A 24,755-nucleotide genomic window follows, 5' to 3' on the forward strand; every position below is an offset into this window, starting at 1 on the left:
TGGGCACCAAACAGCTCTAGTTGTGTCCCTGAAGAAAAACATGTAAAACATTTCATCTGACAACAAAGCAATGAAGGCGACTTTGCTTGTTTCTGCATAATCACCAGAGATCAAACTCATTTGTAATCTTAATTTCTCACAACACGAGAAAACAGTGGCTTTCAGAGAAACGTGTCAGCCTCTATACAGTCTGCTGGTTAGTTATTAAAGTCCGTAATTTCCTTCTGAAGCAGGAAAACATCACAGACTGAGGACAAAACAAGGACACTCCGCCAAGGAAAGGCATTTTTTTGGGAGACATACAGTAAATTCACCGGTAGAAGCTGCCAGTCTTCTTGCTGATGGTCTTGTTTGCTTGTGGTTCTGTGCTGGTGTCTGAAAATGAATTTCAAATTATTTATTGATACAGAATTACATCAGGAAGTACGGACAGCTGACTCTTTCCTAAAATTGATGAATATTATAATCAATCAGTGGAAAACTCGCCCCAGACAGCGACACTGAGGCTGACGATGATTGATTCCAAAGAGTTTATTTGCTTGATTCTGAGCTTGTTCACCCGAGGCTGTTTCAAAGTCAGGCTGACAGTTGTGCAGAACAAAATCTGCACATAAACCAGAAAATTCACCCTTTGCACTGACAGGAGTCCACAAATTTGGCCTCCCACTCACTGTCAATAACGGCAGAGAGAGTCTATGTGAGTTGACGGCACATTTTGGAGTCTCTTCATCTAAACCGAACTGTCCAAAATAAAATAAGAATCCTCCTTCAGGCTGGACTTTTGCTTTGAAAATCTCTGCTATTGCTGCAACACGGCCATTGCATTGTATAATCTTCTATCCCTAAATGATAGAGATTAGGAAATGTGACGGTAGTCTGTAAAGTTGAAGACAAAAGACACCAAGCTGTCCTTTCTGTCTCACACAAAAGCAAAATCACCTCAATAAAACTTGCTCTCTCTCCTCCTTTGAAGCCAGCCTCTATAAATAACTTCCCAGTGGTATTACATGGTGGGACTGCGGAGAAAAACCGAGCGAAGAGTGCCCTCTATGTGCAGGCTGAAGCTTTGTGCCTGCAATTGTTTCACACAGTCATGCAAAAAGGCTCAAGATGTGCTCAGAATGCACAGAATCAGAAACTGTCTCACAGATATTGAGCTGCAGAGGATGAGTTGGCTCAAATCGTGAAAACATTTTCCCTTTTACACGCCTCTCAAGAAGCTAAAGCACTCCGTTTTTTCCGAATGGGCTCAATATTTAAAAGCATTTGAGGTGAAAGTCAGAGGGAAAGCAGCACGTTCTCGCTGCCCTCTCTAAGTGCAGTGTCATCAGAAGTTAAGTGCTAAGGGAGGCCAGATCAAAGCAACAAAGCAGATCTTCACTGTCTCACTTCATCTGTGCTCGAGCCCGAGAAACCCTGTCACAACCTCAGATGCTCACAGACGATTCTCCTCCTGGACTCATTTATTCCCTCCAACGCCGGATGATGCTACACACAGCAGCCATGATTGTGTAACCTAAATCAAAGCGCTCCGTTTGAAGACGTGTTTGGTTCATACGTCTATTACGGAGCTGTAAAAACTGCAATTAGATAGAAAATCTGAAGCCTCCAAATCCCAGCTGATTTACTCCAGTCCGACAGAGTTTGTTACCTGCTGTGACTCATACTGACACACTGAATGATTTAACAGTCATAATAAATAGAAATAGAAATATCATGGGAGAAGTGCTGCATTAACATAAACTCAGGGATGTATATACGTGAGCATATGTGAGGCAGTAAATAGGATGTGTAGAACCAGATGGTTTAAAACTGACATAACACCAGTTTTGATTCATATTTATATTCAATATTTATAGTATTTCTGTAGAACAAGTAAATTAATAATGGTATATGAGGAGTGAAACTGTTGAGGGAAGCACAGCAGCCACAAAAGAAAAGACGGCAAAGGAAGTTTCTGATAACACAGTGAAGCAAAGGAAGGTCAAATGCTTTCAGAGCCATTAAACTGGAATTATCTTGTTAAAGTTATGGACAAGCCAGTGGGAAAATAAATTTTATTTCTAACATTGCTAAATTAAATTGTCTAAAATTGTGATTTAACTCACCAGACTTTCCTCAACCGAAAAAAAAAATCAGTCGGTGGCCGAGAGCTGCTGTAAATCTACAAGTAAGAGCATGTAAAAAAAGAAAAGGGTAACAGCAGAAACATACAGTGTGAGAGGGAAAATGTCTCATTAAGGTAAATGGTCTGTTCCTGTATAGGCTCAAAGTGCTTTAACACTCGATTCACACAGGAGGAATCAAGAACTGTCATCACGTTTGGAGTCAAATGTTAAATCCTGATAAATCCTGATTGGTGCATTTTAGCAAGTGACATCATCTTTCCTCCACTAAGCCACACCCACTTCAAACTACTTTAAGAAGACAAAACCAAAAATCTCTCAAATGGATATGCAAATCGTTTCTAACTTGGTGGAGGTAGTAAGGAGATGATTGAGAAAATGGACTTGCATGCACAGATTTGCTTCTCTCGCAGTATTTTGTGTCTTTAGCTCCAAAAAAAGCGAAAAACATATAATGTGACTGGGAGATTTTACACAACCTCAAGTAAATAACTTCTTATACTGGATCAAATCAGTATGTTTACTGCGAGAGGGGTCCCTGATAGTGACAAACCCACAGAGAATTATCAGCTGACCCTGCAGCTGCCGTCAGTCTTTAAGCTCATTGGTTCATTTTTACGCCCGTCACTGTTTGGATCCAGTTTCCCTGCTGTCATTTCACATACATCACAGAACCTCTGATAACTTAACCTGCACAGCACCAAACAGTAGACAGACAGATTAGCAGCTAAAGAACTGCTGAATATATCTTCCTCTGGAGTGGTGGCGACCAAAAAAGAGCTAAAACAAGAGCGACTGTTGTTCTCCAAGTGGGCAGAAACACGACTTCAAATGAACAAAGTGCTGTTCTGTCACTGCTGCATATACAAACAGGCGACTGTCTGCCAACACATACTGTCTGGAAAAGGAAGAACCAGACACATATTAGCAGGAATATCTGCTATAGGTCATATTTCAACGTTTTGCTGGGGTGGCGGTTTTACACCGGTGGAATAATCTCCAGTAAAAATCAGACTCATTCCCCTGTTAAGATGAGGATAATGTCTTTTTAAAGTGTCTTCCTGACACTGAGCTACAGTGAGATCCACTCAGTAAGTGACAGAACACTCGCAGGAGAACGAACAGCCAGTTCTTCGCTCCCCAACCTGGTGCTGGAGCAGACAGATGTGCTGATATGCCATCTATAGCCGCAGGCCTTTTCTGACTTCTAAAGGCTTCCGCTGTCAAAGTGGGGCGCCTGGGAGTGCATGACACAAAAGTTAAATGAAGGTTAAATGGAAGCACTTCAAAGTGGGAGATCTCCACAGAAAAATAACGGAGGAAAGGTTAATGTGTGTCTTGTTGAGACACCGGAGCAGCTTGTAGCTTTTGGGCATGACGGTTTGAGGTCCAGTTTGGGTCAGAACGCCTTAGGGCCGCCGTTTATTGGTTTCATTCACACAGTCGCTGTGTGCAGGGCGACAACTGATGGAGAGCAGTTTTCTTCCTCTTCAGATTTTTCCTCTGCTGCAGCTTCAGTGCAAATTCTGTAACATTAGAGGCAGACAGTACTGGCTTTGTACATGTTGGATGTCAGGCAGTTTGAATCATCCACTTCTGATGTGATGGATGCTGATGCAGAGAAACAGGCTGCAGAAAAAGCCTCATTTATTTCTTTTTATTTGGCTCCATGTGTTCGACTAATCAAGCGTTTTGCCCCAAAGTAAATGTCAGACATAAGGTCGGTGATTTGCAGGTTAAAGAAGAATAGTTTGTCATTTTAGGAAATTTGTTCACCTTCATGTCAAGAGCATGAAATGTTCGACGTACAAAAATCCATAAAAACTGGGATACCGACACTTGAACACAACACATGTGACCAAAGTAGCTGTGCAGAGAGTGGAAAAGGAGAGCATGACTTTCTGTCCTTCATACACCCGGCCAATTCCTCTGTGAACTCAACACGCTTTTACAAACACTTTGGGTCGCAGCTCGTCCAGTTCCAAAGTTGAGACGGCGAATGAAACAGCTGATGCCAATCAGCTGATGAAAGCACGACTTCAGAGCTCGGCCTGAAGTAATAATATGCTCCACTTATTTTATTTAACTGGCGAAACGTACTAATATTAAAAAAAATACTAATTTTAATGTGCTTTCCTCAAAAACATGTCCACAGATGTACTGACAGTCGCTAAAAGTGCAGAGCAGGTAGGTGAGCGGTTGCCTGCGGGCATTCATGCGTAAATATTCAAGTTTATCTGGGCATAAAGCATCAAAGACATTAAACACAATCAGTGATTTTACTTTCACATATTTTTTGTTGCTGCTTTGATCCAGATGCACATTGAAAGGTGCAGCAGACAAATTTCTTAAGGTGCTAGCCCTTCAAAATAATACGCAGTGAAATAGTGTTTTCATGTTTATGCAGTGTATGTAAAAGAAAAAAAAGCAAGGGAGAGAAATCAGAGGAGAAAGAGCTTCTGGAAGCAGGTAGATGTAAGGCAATTACCAGCTCAACGCCACATCAAAAGAATGGTAACATCTCCACTGGGGCGCCTGCGTCCCTTTAGTGTTTAACCTATTATCACAACGTTGTTAGTAAAGTGCGGTTGGCCTGTACACCAATGTGACAGCTAATTGCCAACCGCCAGGACTCAAAGGCAGCCGACCTGAAACTCCGCAGCATTACAGGGAATAGAGTTTGACACTGTTTTGAAGGTCAACCTTTTCTGCATTCAAACCCCAACAGGTCCCCCCCTGGGGTGCCTGCTGAAACGCCTATCACAGGAAACTGGAGAGGCTTATTGTTCTCTCCTCTCCTGTTGACCCTCACCGCCCCATTAAAATCTAGCCTGAAACCCTGCCTGAGGGTCTCCAGCCATCATCGGCACGCGCGGCCTCGCCAAAGCATTGCATACTAATGGGACAGAAGAGTGGGTGGAGGGGGGGGTGCTGGGGCCCGGGTTTGCATCTTTAAAATGTGGGTTGGGATTGGTTACCAGGCAGAATTAATGACAGGCTTGATTATCAGAGGGTTTGGTGCAGGAGGAGTTGCAGTTTGAGCGTAATGAGCGCTGCTGGTCCCGTCCAGATGATCTTGTGCACTGACTCTTAATGGAAATACACACACACGTATTTCTATTCATTGTGCTGACTCGCTAAAGTCTTACCACCTCCACCGTGGAGCTTCTGTTTTAACCTGCTGGCTTGTTTGTTTGTCTGAAATATCTGAAAAATGCCCAGGTACACACCATGAACTGTATGTAAAGATGGACGACATGACGACATGTTGGATCGCCCCCCGGTGGCTGGCTGCAGTGTAGGACACGTCAAGTTTTACACACTCAAAGAAGTTTCATAACACTAAAAATCTAAACCTACAATGTGGTTTTAACATAAGTTTGATCTTTTAGCACTTTTTTCACTCAAAGTAGTTCTACAACATAAAAAGTAAACTTACTTACAACAACTTTAAGTTGTCTGTTAACATACTATCAATAAATAGAAATGTATGAGCCAAAGTCCCTGCAGTGCCACCCCATCATAAACAGATAACAGAGCTACAGACGTCCACAGAAGATGGACGCCACACTCCTGCAGCAGCATTACGGTGCCTGTGGAATGAGCGGCTCTCCAGGGTGAACCACCATCATTATTAGACCTCGGTACAATAATGCTTATTGTCTCACTGCCGTCGATGAGATTAAGTCTTTATGTATCGACAGTTGGTTCCTACTGATGAGACATTTTTTCAAGAATTTCTAGAATCGTAGCAATTCAGTCAGCACCGTAAAACTGTCGACAAACAGAAAGAGCACGTCTAAAAGGTAACTGCATTAAGGTAAATAACCGAGGAGCTACTGATCTGTGTGTCCCCATGCTGTGCTTTCATCAAAACTAATTTATTGATCAAACACGTGGTCAATATAGTCGTCGTTTCCCCTTCACCAAATAAAAAAAGTGGGAAAAACTATAGTACACTCTTTATACTGAACAGCAGCAGACCATACAATCATTAAGAGTCACACATTAGGAGTCATGTGGCGTATTTCGGATACATACTTTCTTTATTGAGCTACTGTGATAGGTGATAACATTCTATTAGAATTACAAAAACATAAATCAGTTTTCTTTACCCGTGTGGTGCTTTTCCCCACTCTGACACGACGGCTGCAGAGGTAGTGGAAAGACTGACACAATGTGAGAAAAGCAGCTTCATGCCGCGCAGTATAGTTGCCCTGATGAGAGCACACAGTACGTCTGCTACTGGAAGGACACGACGGACTGAGCTCACTGCTGAGACAAACTACAGCACTGAGGTGAACACTACTGTCCTCAAATGTGTTCTTACGCAGAAATATTTGCATCCTTCACTATGTGTACAAAGCCCCTGGAGATACAATATCTAGCAACACAAAAGAGCTCGTGAATCTTCAGACGAGATGTGGTGCTGCAGCGTCTTCTCATGTGTTAAAAAGGTGTAAAGACAGAGACAGGAGGGAACTTTGAATGAGTGGCTACGTAAGTTGATCATTTACATGAAACTATAAACATACAAACAGCGGGAGCAAGGAGAGACGTTTAAGGTAAATGTCTTGGTTTGAGCAACACAACACCATTTTCACAAAATGTGTTCACAAAAAGCTGTTTGTAAGGGTCAGTACAGCACAATAAGGCACAGTTAGCTGAACAGCCAGAGTCCTTCAGCCTCCCAGTAGCAAACCACCTTGTATACAATCAACACCAGCACATGCTGATCTTCTTACCACATCAGTACGAACAAAAAGAGAAAAAAAAAAGGAAAATATGTTCAATAAGTTGCAAGGTTTAGTTCTGACTTCACTAACTTAATGGAGGCAGAACTTGTCCCATTCGTTAAGTGGGCAAAGATTTGCTCATTTAAAAATCAAGGTTTTCTAAATTGAGTTCTGAATGTGAAAATCCTGAATTAAAAATAAACTCTGCAAATTAAATGCCCCAAAAGTCTATGTGTAAATAAAAGCATTCAATTTCATCAAAGTGCATTCTGGTCCAGAGCTCATAATTCAGAGTCAAAACAAAATTGAAATTCTGACCACATAATTAAAATGGATTCTGCTGGTGGTGAAACACCACACTTATTCCACAGAGTTTCACTCCAGGGCTGAAAAACTAAGATTTCTCGACTTCTCGAATGATTCACACACTTCTGCCTTGTGATAGAGACAGTTTGAATGTTTGAAAAACATTATTTCTGTCAGCTAAACACTGTTAGCTGAGCCACTACTTTCCAAATCAACTTAAAACACTGAAATTCAGTCCAAACTTTGCATCTCTTCCAGTCGCCTACTAACATTAAAGCCTTTACATTCTGCAGATTGATTCCACACATCAGGAAAAATAAAGCTATACAGTAGTGAACAAAACAGTTCTCAGGTAACAAGAGGGGTGAAAGAACTTATAATTCATTTCAATTTGCTCTTAAGCAAACCTCAAAATAAACCTCTGTTGCTAAATATAGTGTACACGTAAAAAGAACCACAAAACACATAAGATGCTAAGCAATACAATTGATAAGGCTATTGGTGCATGTCAAAGTCAATCAATTATCTCTATTTGGATTAAATCATTATATTTCCTTGTGTTCTTTAGAATAAACATCATCAAACATAGACAAGTATTGCTTAAATCTGAACAAATCTGAATGGTTTCGCAGTACAAAGTAAAGGAAGGAGAACACCATTCAATTTCAAGCATTTCCTATATTTATATGGCTATCTGAGGAAAATGATCACAAACTTGTGTCACAGATCATGTTTCTCATTCTTTTCCATGCTTTAATCATCTGGTGAGCCTTAGGATTCATCCTGCGACCCCTTTGGTGGTCCCGACCCCCCCCCCCCCGTTGGGAACCACTGCTCTGAATCACCACAATAATATAATAACCCTAACGTCTTGGACCACTTGTTTCTGCTCCATCTACAAGAGCAGCAGCTTGCTTTTGTTTTGTTCTTTTTACAGATTATAAAGGAAAACACACAGTTTAACTCCTAAACTCGTGAATTAAAGGGAAAAACGTAATTCAATGGTATTCCCCTTAGTTCCATCAAGCCATTACAAGGTTGTTTTGTTCTATTTGTATACATATAAAAAACAAGGAAAGTGTATTCATACTTCAATACCCCCACCAGAAACAGTACTGATGCACTTCTATTACCCATGAAAACCTTGTTTGGTCATTTCAAAGAGTAACTTAATAAAGATGAGTGTGTTCTCCTGTCGAAAGGGAAGCTTGGCTTCTTTACCTGTTGGTCTGAGTGGTCTGAAACCAGCAGGGGGCAGTGTTATTTGGTACAAAGTGATTATACAGCAGTCGATTCCCCTCATTGAGAGTCATCACGTACAGTGAGCATAGTGACATCTGATTTCAGTGAGTGAAAGTAGTCCCTCTTTCCACTAGTTAAGTGCAAAAGGATGGGTTAACATTCATAAGGTAATAATACTATTCATTAACCAAAGCTATTAGGAAGGTACAGGGTTTGCAATATAAAAATATGTTCTAATATCTGCATTAGATGCTGGTGAACTAAGTGCATTATGGGAGAGTGAATAAAGGAAGCTAAGCTAACAGATGAGCTCTTAACCTGAACACATGAGTGAGTGTGTGTGTGTGTGTGTGTGTGTGTGTCTTAATGACAAGCTGGGTTTGTCCACCTGTGTGGCTGCAGTCAAAACCAGGACTAGCACATCTCAGAATGGAAAGACAAGGTCCGGGTCCAAAAGCAAGCAGAAATGAGCATAACTTTCAAAATAATCTCATTTAAAATAACACAGCAGATTCTGAACAATGCTCCACTGACACACTCAGAATTCATCCTACCAAACACAACAACAGCTTATTCCTTCAATTTCCTGATGAACCACAGATGGTTTCACAGTACGAAGTGTTTGGCTTTAATGAGTTAGGTGGAGTCATGGTTTAGAGCCACCGCTACACAGCTGGACATCCATTTTCATGATTCTGCATATACATTCGCCTGTTCAAAGCAGGAAAAAGGGACAATAACACTGTTTTTTTTTTGTTATTGTTGTTCTTGATTGCTTTGAAATGTGTTTGGCTTTGTTAGGACATCTGAGACAGGACACCATTTGGTCAGCATCTGAGACCAAAGCTTCAGGTTTTGAGATGAAAACTGATCAGCAAGACGTGAAATACAAAAAACACATGGAATGGATAGATTATCGAACGATACTGACATTTAGAGCAACATTTAAATTGCTACGTGATATGTTCATCAAGTATATTTGCACACAACACGATTGAAAAATACAGGTAGACTTGATTAGCATTCATTGATTAGTAGTATCAGTAGTATTCCTTAAAATGTCTTAACATAGTGGCGTGGGTGTCGTTAGTGGGTTAATGAATAGACTATACAGAGCATTATTTAATCTCATAGCTTTAACATTTCAATACAGACACGTTAGGAGACAAATGGAACAGACTACACTGATGTCTTGTGAGTTTTAAAGTTAATCACAGCAAAAATAGCGGGTCACATTTAACACAAAGGTTTCTCAGCTTCATATAATACTATCAAGTATTCACTGTACAACTCCCCTGCATTCATTACATTACATTTAAGGCAATGTATCACAGAATGGGCGATCACATTGACCACAAGAAATACATTTCCCTGTATATCTGCATTAAAATATGAGATTATATTGCTCATGGGCTCTATGTGTAGAAAAACCACTATTATGCAGATGGTTTTTGGTCGTTAATACCTTATTAAGGCCCACAGAGGAAATTACATTCAACTATAATTAAATTCATTAAACTGCAACAGTTTTATAAAGATGTTCGGGGTGAAGTATGGCCATTTCTCTTTTAGTGCAGCATGTATCTGAGTGCAATACGGAGCACTAGACGACTTAGAGGAAGCATTTTATGACTTGATCGAAAGTATTAAAGTGTGACATTTGTGCAGGTTTTACTACACAACATTACAGTGCTCAAGCGGGCAACATAATACACGGGCACCAGCGTCACCAGCTGTGAACACATCTGTTCTTTATTTATGGAAGTGGGAATTTTAGGGCACCCAATTGCAATATTACACACAGTGCAATTAGGATTTTGCATTCTTGCTTGACACATATCACCAGATGGATGAAGCCATTTCCAGTTCACTGGGATTGCTAACACTGCATTCACACTGTGAGGAACACAATCAACAAGTCATCAGGAGTTTCAGGTTCCTATACAGCTGACCAACTGAGAAAAATCATATCAGACTTTTTCAGCTTTGTAGGCTTAACAGCTGCCGGATTTGAGCTCCTCTAATTTCCCTGTTGATATAACTTAACAAATATTTGCATAAAATAGGAGCAGTTGATTCCAGGCTTGCCCAGTTCTTCATAGACTTTAAAGACAACCAGAAGAGGCATCTTAATGGTTGACGCTTGGACAATGGCTGTAATGTAATGTTCTGAAATTGTTTTATCTGTTCGGTTTCTATGCTAGCAAATTGTAGTGCATCTGATCAGATTGTACAGTCTGCAATCTTTCAAAAACAATACAAATAAGCTAAGTAACTTTAGGTGTGAATGCACAGTTAGTGATCAGTGTTGCTCAAAACTTGGCCAAGCAAGGACACCTGCTGTTTTTAGCATCAAACTGGTGACTTTTCCCCTCACATAAAGGTCCTTTTAACCCCAAAAAACCCCAAATCTATTCACTGCTTCCTCATTAGTTTAATCTTTCCTTGTTTACGGAGACCTCACCGGGTTGTGAAGATCTCAAATTTTTGTTTTAAATGTGAATTAAGTTTGCTGGTGCTGTTGGAACCGTGGCAAAACGCTGATGCTGCATTCACATCATATCGGAAGACACAGTTGGAAGAAGGGAATGACGCTCGGAATAGTTTAATTTAGCAAAATAAACAAAGGTAACGAAACTGATCCTTGAACAAACTGCAGCAGATAATATATTTCCGAAGCAGAGCTGATTGTCTGACTGTGAATTTATCAAATTTTCTAACCTGCTGACATATGTGGATTTGCTGCTATATACGTTCTCAGTTGACACAATTTTGGAGTTCCTACATACTAAATACTTCCTACTATAAACGCACATCCTGATAATGACTGCCACTAAGTGCAGTAAATGTACTTTTCCCCCAGTTGCAGTCTTGTATTTACAGTAAATCCGATATGAGGTGAACGTGGCGACAAAGAAAATACAGGTAGTACGACAACGCTGTTTTTTCTATTTTCCTTTCCATTTTCTCACTTTTAGCCTCTTCACATGCATACAATATCTTACACGTTTCTCTCTACTTCTGTTATAGTCTTTGACAAACAGATATACAGTAAAACCTCAGAGCTTCCTACAACACAGTTGTTGCTTTGGCAGTTAGTTTTAGAGAAGTGCAGAGGACCCCAACTAGAGCCTGGTGGAACACCGAGAGGCACCTCTTGGCTTGGAGCTCACTTTGATCGTGGTGGAGGGTGGTGCAACATTGCCACGGAGGTGAGGGAGAGCTATTGGCAGAACAGAGGAATCTAGATGTTGGTTTCCCGCTGCATAGGTTCTTCACCTTTTTGACTTTGACTTTTGTCGACCAGCTCTTCTGATGCCTGGGCTTCCCCATCAGCCTCCTTCTTCTGGTCTGGATCTTCTGTCTCAGTCCGTTTGTACATCTCTGCAGACTTGCGCTCACGCTCCAATAGTCTGTAGTTAATGAAGTTTCCAATGAAGAGCCAAATACTTGCCAAAATCACGACAGCCCCGCAGCAAAAATACATGTATTTGTAGTTTTTCGTGATATCGACCAGTTTCCCTGCAAGACAGCACAAGGTTTTTAGATGTTAAAGTATCTGCACACTTATAAAATCAAAGTATTGCCATGTGGAATTGATATATAATTTTCAGAAAACGTATAAATGTCAACTATTATTAATTCTATCTATGAATAAATGCCTGGTCAAACCCACATTCAGAAAGGCAAGTCTTTGTGGCAATTTTAGCGAGACAAATTTTGACAAATGATCTCAACAATGCTGATCTTTGAGGGAGCCAGAAGCGCAAAACAAAATAATCTACAGTATTTATATTTATCCCCCCTCTGACAGTATAAACTCCCTCACAAAAGAGGCATGGTTTGCAGACTGTTATGGGAGAAAAGGTTTAAGGTTTTTAGAATAATACCAAGATTTTGCAACTGACAAGTACTAGCATACTACTGGCTGGCTACTACTGAACCTTTCTGGAATGACCTAGCTTTAATAATGTTGTGAATTTGACTGATTGACAATAATAGCCACAAGAGTTGAGAACACTTGAAAGTACAAGCAGTTAAAATTGTAAATTAGGCAGACACATCATACCTGCTAGAGGTGGACCAATAAGGACCGGGCAGCACTCCACAATAGTGGTGAGTCCCACAGCACTGGAGAACCTCTCAGCTCCAACCAGGTCCATCAGTGTTTCAAACAGCACTGAGCTGACCATGCCAAAGGCAAAGCCGAAGAACAGCGAGTATACTACCAGACCTGTGTAGCTTTCCGCCAGTGGGCAGAGGATGTGGCACACACCATTGTACAGCACAGCAAAGCTGAAAAAGTATTGGATCCTGGGCCGGACCCAGCGCGAGTTGGCCAGTAGCCCCATCGAGGGCCTGGCAAACATGTCAACAAAAGCTAGAATTGAGAGGAGGAAGGCAGCCGAGTACTCATCCACGCCCATGTCTTTAGCGTAGGCCGCAAGGAAGACAATAGGTGCAAAGAAGCCCAAGAACATGATGACGTTGCCTGACAGGTAAATAAGGAAGCCGCGATGCTTGAAGAGCGACAAGTCCAAGTACTTGTTGATAACTTGCCAGGCAGACCGCTTTTCTTTTGTTGTGGTGGAAATGGTGGCTAACTCTTCGTCTTTCTTTACCTTGCCGGGTGGGGGTCCAAGAGGCCTCATTAGGGAACCAGCCACACAGCAGTTCAGTAGCAGGCCACCCAGGATGAGGAAGCTGCCTCTCCAGCCAAAATGGTTGAAGAGAAACTGGTTGAGAGGAGCCAGGGTGCTGAGGAACACTGGGCTGCCTGCCATCGCCAGCCCGTTAGCAATGGGACGCTTCTTATAGAAGTATTTGCCTATCATAGTCAATGCTGGCTGCAGGTTGAAGGCCAGTCCAAGTCCTATGAAGAAAGATGACAGAGGAACATTAGACTTCTAAGACAAGCTAAAACCATACCCGTGTGAAAGAACACTTATAAAAAAGAATCTATTTTACCTCTCGCTCACCTAAATAAGAAACCAATTAACTACTGCAAGCTTATACTACCACTTGCGTACTATATACGTAGCATATATAAGTAATTGGCAAATGTTACTATGTTAACACATTAAGACAGTGAAACCTGATAAACCTGCTAGCATTAAACACTGCCATGCAAGTAATTAGCTAATATGTTTAAATGGACTGTACTTGGACAGGACTGAGGTTAAATTGGGGCTTATTATGTGTGAGGGGCTCTGGGATCAGGTGCTTTATTATATTCTCTTGGTGCACAATGAAATGATCAAAAACAGGTTTGCAAACATGCACAAGAAGCCCGCCACATCAGCGCACAGGTGGTGCATACACCGATAACACGGTAGATCGCTGGCCTGTATGCCCAATTTAACCTCAAAGCCAGGTGATCTGCTCATCACACACACACATTCACATATCGACGCACAGGTTCATGGGCAATTTGGGGTTCAGTATCTTTCCCAAGGATACTTCGACATGTGGGAACTGAATCATAGATCTCCTGATTAGTGGACGACACGCTATACAACCGAGCCACAGCTGCATGGCTTAAACACCGTGGGGCAAGTTCAGCCGCACAGAGTCGAAGCAGACTGTTCTTTTTTTTTTTTTTTTTTTTTTTTAATAATGTAGCAGCCACCAGACCAGACCATCATATTATCTATGCTTTATTTATCAAATTATAGTATGAAGCAAAAAACAAAAGCAATCACAGTTTGATTAGCTGGAACTGGAACTTGAATTGCTAATAGTTGTTACAACAATAAATCTGAGTATTTTATCCATCATTGTTATACATTTCCCAGTAATGTAGCCTTTGACCTTTCAAATGAAATACAATAAAACCTCCTTTGAGTTCCTGTGATATGAAATCACAGACCGCTGCCTTATTAAGTATGTTGCATTGGAATTCAAATGGGCAACGGATTGATAGTTATACTGTGGCTCCAATATGCTTAAAAGATCTGATGAAGCCCAATAAGGGAGAATATCATCTTTCTTGGGGGAACAAAATTATTTCTGTGGAGGAAGCCTGCTTTTTGTTTTAAGTTATAAATTGGCATATAAATTGATGGTGAAAATTTAAGACCAAAACCGATATGGATCGAATAAACAAAGCAAATGTTCTCTCAGTTTTATTTTTAACCTGCTTAGTCGAGCCTAATCAAATTAACTCAAATTGGACTTAAGTGGATTAAATGCACTTACCACCTATTACTCCTATGCAGAGGTAAAGCTGCACCACGCTGTTGCAGAAGGAAGCTAAGATCATACCAGTGGCACAGAGGCAGCCCCCCATCATGACGATGGGCCTGCAGCCGTATGTGTTGACCAGTATACTGCTGATGGGACCTAGAACAAATGGAAAACATTAAATCAACTCACACATGTTGGATGTTTACAGTAGTCAGGATCGCTGAAAGTGAGTGCATAATGATTTAATCTGGTTAGTGCTGCACGCCAGCGGGAGCCCAGCTTCTAATAATAGCAGCAACCGGGCTGTTTCCATTTTTAAACACGGCACTCACATCATCTCGTGTCAAATCCAGTTAAGAGAACTAACTGACAGCATGAAGAATGAGAAAAGACGTTCATATAAGAGTGTTTCTTTCACGTAATGCTTTTTAACACGCAGTGTCTATGCTGCAAAGGTGCATCAAGTCACATTTTAGTCTCCAGCCTGTGTTCTCACAATTCATTTAACTCACAAGCCACAAACATAAATGAAGCTGAGCTGAGTAATTCGCTGAGTGTGTAATATTCACATTCAGGTAACTGCAACGTGTCAGAGGCGTTTCCGTCAATCTCTCTGCTGCTGAGAGAGAAACTTAATTGTAACGAAGTTTAACCATATTATCTGAAAAGCTTAATTAGACGTGAAAACAAAGGTCAGCCATAACATCATTACCCACTCTGTGCATAGTAAATATCCATGAGGTCTTGCACATCATCCCTTTACTGGTTTAACTTTGATGGACTGAGACAGAGAAACATATTTACTGTGCTGGTGAACTGTAAACTGTGGTTTAGTAAAAGACTAGAGATTAAGGGTGTATCCATCCTTTTTCATTTTCAATTAAAGAAGATTTGCTTTTGATAATCTGACAAAGGGCTTTATATATATTATATTTGTATATTATAATCTATTTGATCATCATATTTCTGAATCGGTATTATAACTGCAGGCATTTGGCGGGATTAAAATTCAGTATTGGCCACATTAAAACCAGCCACAGATTAAATAATGGACAGAAAGAGCACTCCCGATGAAGCAGGTTGTCTTTGTGCTCGTAGCTATCACTTAAAACATGAGGAGTGACTAAAGTTGTTTTTATTCCAGAGATGCTCAACATAATTTGATCTTTTAATTACAATATTACATTTTCTATTATATTGCTGCTGTGCTACTTGAAGTATATGAGAGCATTTGATCAGATTTACACATCTTGGCATATAACATCCTATGAATAATATGGCTGCTTAAAGCACTTTTTAGGAGTCTGTACCTGTTATAATTGACACCGTCTCCTATGTCTTTGCTGAATTTTAAGTACAGGAGGAGTAAATCAAATAGGGAGGGAGAAAAGTAATGAAAGATGTATTTTTTTTTTTTTAAATAATGCTCTCATTACCAGCCAGAAGATGTACCATATTTCTGCCAGACCCGGTGCAATTTAAAAAGCCACAACGGGCGAGGAGTCATCCGACTTAATTTGCTCTGCATGAATCCTTTCTCGACCTTGAGGAAAGTTCCCCTCATTTGCATCCACAGCCGTGATCAGTATTCTCAGGGGATCAGCGGGACCCGAACCGGCCAAAATGAGGAAGCCCCTGAGCCTGCACATTACCTCCTTTGAAAAAGGCTTATCATCTCCTGGCCAGACGCAGCGTGGACTTCATTACACAGTGGACAAAACCCCAAACTAAATATAACCACCTGGATCCCAAAAGGGAATGACACATATAGAAATGTGTCTAACAGTTTTTTTTCCACGACCCTTTAATATGAGCTGAAGCGAGGAGACTGGTACGGCTCATGATGTGAGGATGCTGGTTATCCATTACACTTCAAATAGGATAAAGTCGACTGAGATGCAGAAAGGGAGGCAAATAACTTTTAAAACCCGTTCTGCCGTGAGAGGACACAGACATGGTTTTCTGAAGTGACAGGCTGCCGACCCACTACTCAGATATTTACGGGGACATAATGAAGGATAAAACAGCCTGAACCCAGTTCATCTGTGTGATAAAGGTTTACCCACAGTTTTAGGATGACATGAGACTCTGAGGTGAGTTAGGCAGCACCACATCGTTGACGTTAGCCTGAAGGTTAGAGAACTGAGTTAGACACCGGACGGTTGCTAGTTTGATATGCCAGGCTGGCAAGATGAATCTGGTCTCCACTGGAGCTGCTCAGTATCCAGCAGATCAGCCTGTGGTTGTACTGGGCAGTGTACGAATGCTTCCAGCTACCTCTAAATAAATAAAGTGGTACACAGTCTCTGTCTTGCTAATTGCCAACTCTTGCTAATGCGATATTAAAAGATTCGGCTCCTGAGTCATCCAGCAACACTGAAATTTACTTGAACTCTACATTCACTCTTGCATCTCTGTTTTGGTCTCCACCAAACTCCTGAGAAAAATACCTGTGTCTTTTAGCTGTAAAATAAGATAAATCTTATAATCCTGCATCGTGGACATTCACTGGTCACAGCAGCAATGGAAAGATGAAAATACAGTATAAACATAAATACACTACATGTATCCTGCATGCATACAGATATATCCATGAACTGGTAAAGTGCACATGATATGAATATGAATAACTGACATGGGTGTGGATTAATTATGCTAAGAAAAGCCGTAAATATGAAAATAAAATGTCAATAAACACAATTTCACGTTGTAGATTGTATGGACTAAAGTGATTATAGCGACAGATGATAAATAGTAGTACTGTATTAGTCTTTAAACTTGGTCTTTTAGTCATTTGGGGGGTGGGCAGGTATTGTACATTGAGTTCTTCTGCAGCCAAACATGACGCTAATGAGACTGAATCAAAATGCCACGTAATCATTTGCTAATATAAAATCATTGTTTATTGCAGCTTTACATGTTTTTTCTGGGAGCAAACTCCCGGTTATTCTCACTGACAACATTTTCCATCTGAATGACTTTCAGCATAAGAAAACTGCTCAGTGCACGCTCCGTGGATTATCCACTCTAACATGCACACTAAATGACTGCAGGGGCTAAGTGCTCAATCAGTTTCACATGCAGTAAATCCAGGGAGCCTCAAGGTGCTCTTGGTGCTTTTAGAAAATATTCCTCAGGGGTATTTAGCAAAGAGGAAAATTCTGTTAAAAGCCTTTATTTAGTCGAGCATGAGAGCTTAAAGCACTGGCTCTTTTTTTTTTCCTTACAGGGTTTTCATCTGGGTGGAGACACAAACCATTAACTATAATAAACTATAATAACTCAAATATTATAAAGCCAGACAACCATCAGAAAATTAAATTATGTCGATGCCGTAGTGAAACTAAACTACACATTTTTTTACGTCACGATAAACCACCAGCAGGTGAACACGTTCACTCTACTTCTTTCTTTGGCATCTTGTCATCCACCTGCGTTTATGACTGACAGTGAACGTAACACGGGTGTGGCCCTGTGCCCACGCTGCCTCGCCCAAGGTCAAGTCCCTCTCTCTCTCTCTTCCTGTATGGATTAGCAACACTGATCCAACACGGACTCACAGCCTGCAGCTTAAACACGTCATCACGGAGCGACGCTCGCAGGGATGTGACTGAGGGATGTGTCGCTCCACAGCTGTCTGATGTAATGCTATGAAGGATTGCACTGGAAAGCTGAAATGTGCCAAGCCCAGTTTTTTTTTAAAACACAGCCAGGGAGGCAGCTGACTATGCAAATCTTCAGAGTAGTTATCATCCAACCTTTCTTATCGGAGGGAACATCTTCAGGTTAGCAGGTAACACTGTGTTCCACGAGGAAGTCGGGAACAAAACGACACTGACATCAAGCAGAGAGATGCCTTTGCAGAAACACATTATAAAGCTAAAGCAGAGTCTGGGGAGGGGGGGGGGGGATCAGTTCGTTTACAATCTCATAGATCAGGGTGAGTTAGGAGCACAACTTTATAGCTCTGTGAAATCATTTCCACATTTGTGGTTTACACTGTTAGTTGATAAAGACTTACAGGGATGTAATTTAATGCTGTGGAGGCGGCTGTGTCACACCACAGCAAACACCACAGCAGAGGAGAGCAGACGTGATGGTTATGGAAACTCTGACTCCTGGTCCGACTGTACAGAAGTGTGAGGCTGCAACGAATGATTCTATTCATTATTGATTCCTCTATCCATTTTGTTTGATTCATTGATAATGTCCACAAAGAAAACCCCTCTGTAAATATCCTGAAGAAGTCAAATCACTGATATCAAAAATAAAACACACATGCTGATGCTCTGCAGGTATTATGTTTAGCATGTTAGCATGCTAACAGGGCTGTACACAGAAAAAAAGGAAAGATATATTTTGTATTAAACTTGCTGTTGTTTTGTTGATTAAATTAAAGGATTACATCAAACTTGGTGTGTCGATCTAAAAGCAACTTATAAAAGCTTATAAAAAAGGTCGGCCGTCTGGCACCAGACAGGAGGGAGAAGGAAAAGGTCCTTTCTGCCGTTTGGATCAATTGGATTCATTTTTCTGGGTGTAAACAGCAACACACACACACACACACACACACACACACACACACACACACACACACACACACACACACACACACAGTGGGGAATTAGAAAGGTGTTAAACATTAAAAAAAACCGATTGCTTCATCAGGGTACGAGGCAGAACAAGAGAGCAGATGTTTAATGAATAGCTGATGAGTTCAATCAATATGAATGAATGAGTAACAAGAGCTGCTCTCTTAGTAACGCTGCACATCAACAACATCACCACACGATGATGACATGCAGTCATCACAAGCTAAAGCAGCAGTAAAATACTCTCATGTGGCCGACAGACTTCATGGTGAATGTTGGGCTCTTAGGGAGGTCAGAGGTCAGCCGAGATACTTGTTTCAAAATAATATTCAGAGAAATCATTTCCCTTCTTCTTTAAGCGTGTTTCATGCACAGAAGCAGATATGAACCGTGGAATAAAAGAGACAAGACAAATGATATATATTTAATTTAAACGCTTTTACTTTGTTTTCAGCTGAAATCACCTTAAGAGTTAACTAAGACTAAGCTAGTTGATATTCATGGACGCTGAGCTAAAGCCTGTCGGTCCGCTTGTTTTAACATGAACACAGAACCTAAAGAGTTTTGAGGAAAAAGAACCTTTGGGTTGAAAACAAGTTATTAAATCAATTTATTGAATGAACGAATGAATACATAGATAAACAAATAAATGAATAGATGACTAAATAAAATGAAATATTGAAAAATAAACTTGTATCTAGATCTAGGAGTCCTGGTCACTTTCAGCAAACCTAAACTGCACCGACTTGTTGTAAAGTGCTTCAACCTGAGGAATGTCACCTGTTTGAGGGACATTTGCAAGAACTCATCATTAGCAGAGTCGACTCCCTGCACTGCATTATAATTCTACTTCTCCTGCTACATTTAACACCAGGTTGTCATCCATATACAGTTAAGAACAATTTCTCATGAACTGCCCCCAAAAAGAGAGAACTGCAGCTGTAATTTCTTACTTTGGACATAAAAGCATCCACAAAACATAATGAAAGTGATTTAAAAGTCACAGTATTTTACATTCCCTTTCTTTGTTTTACAGACTCGATAGTCTGACTGAAGCATTGACTAAATTCTTTCGGTGTTCTAGGAGGAGGCTGCACTGCACCTCACAGGAAATGAGCTTTCCAGGCCTGCTGTTGACCGCTACAGATGGTGACAACAGCAGTAGATCGAGTGACAGGAGGATTACAGCGTGGACAGATGGCAGCCGTGGCACCGCCAAGCAGAGGGCTGCAGGGCTGCAGCCAAAGTGGGAAATACAGCAGGTGATCGGAGCAATATGGTGGAGAAAATGACACTTTCACAGCTTCCTCATTCAAGAAACAATGGAGGACCAGCTGTAGCACTGTGTCCGTATTTGATATGATAAAAGGTTTGCCTTTCCACCCTGAATGTGATTAGTGATTGACATTATTCATTGATTTTCAATGCTCCAAGCTTTTATAACAAATACTCTGGTTCTACAGGCTCACTTATTTCCTACAATCAGCATGTAGAAATGAACTCTTATCTGTTGCTTGAGCTCGGTGAATGTGGGGGTTCTCTGGTTGTCTCAGCGTGTGACGCCGTGCCGGCATCCTGTGACGCCGTGGTTTCAAATCCAGGTCATGATCTCATGACACAACCTACTCCCATCTTCATCCTGTCACTACCTACTGTGTCTTGACGTTGAAGAGAGCCTAAAATGCAAAGCGTATCACAGAGAGCTCCACAGATTCCATCTTTATACACTATATCGTACACTATCCTGCCTTTTGAATGGGACATCTGCTCAGGGAGCGACGCTCCGTGTAACAAAGATAATCCTCAACAACGACAACAAATGAAATCCTAAAGAGATTCCCCTGAAAGCAGGGTGCCAAACAGGGGTGAACGACACCACAGTAATTGTAACTGTCCTGTTAAAGAATAACTGGGATAAAAGTTATTATAAACGCTGGACAAGTAGCCCAGGTGCCCACGATGGGAGTGTGGCAGCACCACAATCAGGACGACTGAACCACTATTCAACCTTTCTCCTTCTACAGTTTGAACGTTGAAATAAAGGAAAAGGTTTAGAACTTGAACTGCGTTAGATACTCTGCCTATACAGACACAATATTATATATATCACACGTCTTTTGGCTTATTACTATTGCAGAACAAATTGGACTTAGCAGTTAGTTTTTAATCAGATCAGTCAGTCCACATTAAATCAAACAGGTTTAAGCTTGTATACAGGACCAGACCGGCAAACCAACCCAACCACATTCATAATGTGGTTAAAGGGAAAAAATCTCTTGCATCAACACTTGTAAATTAAACAGTATGATCTCAGATCAGTATTGCACCACAGAAGTTGCCAGTTGTCTCCGAGCTTCACCGGCGCTCAGATTTCCGTCAACTGTCGTCGTTAAACAATTAGACACAATTTCTATAGCTGCAGTGTGGTTAGAGTTTAGTTAAAGGCTTAGGTAGAGGTCAAACCAACCAGTGACTCACCTGCAGCATACATGACCGCAAGCATGATGGAGGAGATCCATGCGATCTGACTGTAGGACGCTCCGAAGATGACCTGGATGTCTTTGAAGAAGACCGTGATGGCCTTGGGGAAAGCGTACGAGAAGCCGATGGAGATGAACGATGCTAACACCACAGCCCACCCCCAACCGCCGTCTGGTGGGGGCACGGCGGCGGGATTTGTGGCCGGTGGCGGCATCACTGGCCCACCTCAACGCTGACTATTCACTGCAATGACAGAAAGGAAAAGAGAAAGGAGGATTAAAACTTAAGACTTAAACTAGCTTTCTGTGTCTCCTGCTGTTTCTCCTCTTTTTCTTTGTTTGGAAAAGGAAAGTGCCACAGATCATTACTGACAATTTATAGATTATAAATCTACCAGATGCAGTTTGTATTGACAGTATATACAGACGGCTGCAGTCATGTGACATGTGGAAGGACATACCAGAGGTCCGTATCCTAGTAAAGTCATGCAAACACACACACACACACACACACACTTAATTATCCATTCCAAAGGACATGCACTCACTCTACCTGAGAGACCAGACCTGCCACACCCATTATTCACCTTGAACACCCCCCTTACTCCTCCCAGCGAACAACAGCAATGGAAACAATGCGGCGGCTGTCAGCTGACAGAAGCGTAGTAGGATTTTAAAACCAGGCGCTGCTGTGTACAGTAAGCAAACACACCCTCATTACATATGAAAACCTGAGAGTGGCAATTCTCCACAGCCACACTCGACTCTGTTGATGTTTTACAAGCTACGTGACACACACACACACACACACACACACACACACACAATAGCTGTATTGTTTTTAGCTCTGTCTAACCTCATTAGCTTCACCTTTCTAATCAGCCAGGAATCATTTACAGCCGTTTAATTAGCACACGGTATGATGACGGTTCAGTTTCACATAAATGAAGCCAGTGGAAGAACCAACATGTTTCCTCATGTTTGCCTTGCGCCATCACAAGGGGCAATTATTTCAGATTAACAAAGCTCGGCGTGGTTCAATATGGCTGACAAGTTATTGCCCACGATGATTGCACCAGCTAGCAGAACAGAGACAAGTTAAAGGGACACTCCACCAGTTTTACACATCAAGGTCAGTTTCTTTGTCATGGTTACTCGTCATCCTCGAAGGTAAATACATTTACCAAGAAGGAAAATGTTTGATTCAACCGAACTAAACAAGGCAGGTGTGAAAACGCTCCAAGGTAAACAGCAGTAAACACAACGCTAACAGCAACACTAGCTAAACTATCAGTCATAGACTGAGCCTGCTGCAACGTTTGAGGATGCGCAAATCTAAATTCACAAAGTCACAGCTGTTCTCACACATTTGACTGGTGATTTTACCGAAACAGTTCAGCTGTGTAGTGTCGACGCAGCTGCAGTCATATTTAAACATGGTGTCATTTAACCACACACATTCCCTCCCTATTAAATACATGTCTCTTTAGATTAAAAATAAAAAAAAGATTTGAAAGTTGCATTACCCAGGTCGGCCTCGCTTCTTACTGGGCGTGCAACTGACGATTATGTTCAGGATTAATTCTTTTAAATATAAAATGCTTTCATCCAGCCTACATTCCAATGCACAATCATTAATTGTACTACTATATAGAGAAGAGAGAGGTATTCATCCTCACATTTCAGAAGCAAACTATTTGAGTTTTTGCATGAAAAATAAAAAAATTTCAAAAGTGTTGCAGCTTTTATGCTGAGCTAAGTGTTACAGCTTTTCTTTTAAACCACTTTGACATTTCAGTGCGGTCAAGCTTCTGCATGAGACACATGGACACATAAACTGCATTTTCAAATCAATCAGCAACAGTGTGAACATGGCCTAAAATCATGAGCCTCACTGCATTCAAACACACACACACACAATATAAGTGTTTAAGCAGGTGAAACTAAGGGTAAAACAAGTTAGCTAAGTGCATGCAGTAAATAAAAAGCAAAGCAACAGGTGACTGTTTGTAGTCATGAATCATTCAAAAACTCAACGGCCTGAAGCTGCAACGGTCTACAAATAAACTGTTTTACTCTTCTGTCTTGGAAGCGCTGCCACTGATAACATCTGCCCTATGGCAGGTAACTGGTCAGGCCAAGATATTTTCTAGGCATCATCACCTGCAGCCATACATACCTCTCCCTCCGCAACCATTCATCTGTTCCAACAAGTTTCTCTGCAGTTCTTTCAGACTTTTCTACATCACTTCTGATGCTGACCAACAGGAACCACATTTACAGCAACAAGCTTCATTTAAGAACATTAAAGCCTCACGAGGGAAATGGACACTTGAGTCTACGGAGTGTCTGCGAAGGACACGTGAATCTCAGTGACCATCATCAATAAATGATGTCCCTCTTCCCGCATTGCTGCTCTCACCAGATCAGGTTACAAGGCTCACACAACTGAGTCCCTCTCTGTCATCAGGAAGCCATTAGTGGGATGACACTGCAGCGCCAATGAGCAAATTTGCCAAGTTTTTAAAAACATACATGAATGTGTCACCAAAGACTATTTATTCAACCCTCGGGTTAAAGAAACGGAGAAATAAGAAAATAAGGAGGAGCTGCTGGCTTGTATGGAGGCTGGAGAGTGCCATCAAAATAATTATCAACTTGTACAAGCATTAGAATCTGTAACTTCATTCATATATCTATATCTATATCTATATATCTATATTACATCTATGCATGTGTGCATGTGTGATGACTCTGTTCCCAGTCTAACAGTTTAATATACAGCTCTATATATTTCTATATGTGTAGTCTAAATGCTCCTCTAGCCTTCAGAGGGATTAGCTCATAAATTCTAATTATGACATATTACATCAAATGAAAATGTTGCACTAAATAAACTGATGTAAGACAAGTGAAACGTGACATAAGCAAGTCAGACAAAGTCCTGCCCCTAGAACATGTTTGTGTTCAGTTAATCCACACCCAAACTTGCCAATGTTGACTAGCTTCCAAAGAGTGTAATTAAAGTAGCTTAGAGCCTGTGCACCACTTCCAAACCCATCAGATTACCTTAATGGCTATAAAGAG

At 41.1% G+C, this 24,755-nt stretch overlaps 1 protein-coding gene across 1 annotated transcript; it reads right to left on the reverse strand.

Annotated features, from left to right (window-relative positions):
• Positions 1 to 11,474: 11,474 nt before the first annotated feature.
• On the reverse strand, positions 11,475 to 21,883 carry LOC139221942 (monocarboxylate transporter 2-like). Its single transcript, XM_070853887.1, has 4 exons — positions 21,667 to 21,883; positions 14,609 to 14,752; positions 12,480 to 13,283; positions 11,475 to 11,932 (listed from the first exon to the last, which is right to left on the reverse strand). Exons 1-4 carry the CDS (start codon positions 21,881 to 21,883, stop codon positions 11,655 to 11,657), a joined length of 1,443 nt encoding a protein of 480 aa, XP_070709988.1. The 3' UTR covers positions 11,475 to 11,654.
• Between the last annotated feature and the right edge of the window lie 2,872 nt (positions 21,884 to 24,755).

This window comes from Pempheris klunzingeri, chromosome 22 (assembly GCF_042242105.1).
Source record: "Pempheris klunzingeri isolate RE-2024b chromosome 22, fPemKlu1.hap1, whole genome shotgun sequence".
In the NCBI taxonomy this organism is placed as follows: Eukaryota; Metazoa; Chordata; class Actinopteri; order Acropomatiformes; family Pempheridae; genus Pempheris; species Pempheris klunzingeri.

Excerpts from the sequence above, each read along its gene's own strand:
- LOC139221942 (XM_070853887.1), bottom strand. The coding sequence starts at position 21,883 with ATGCCGCCACCGGCCACAAATCCCGCCGCCGTGCCCCCACCAGACGGC. Across the intron at positions 14,753-21,666 it reads TGCGGTCATGTATGCTGCAG|GTCCCATCAGCAGTATACTG; the intron begins GTGAGTCACTGG and ends CATTTGTTCTAG. Across the intron at positions 11,933-12,479 it reads TATTGGTCCACCTCTAGCAG|GGAAACTGGTCGATATCACG; the intron begins GTATGATGTGTC and ends GCTGTCTTGCAG.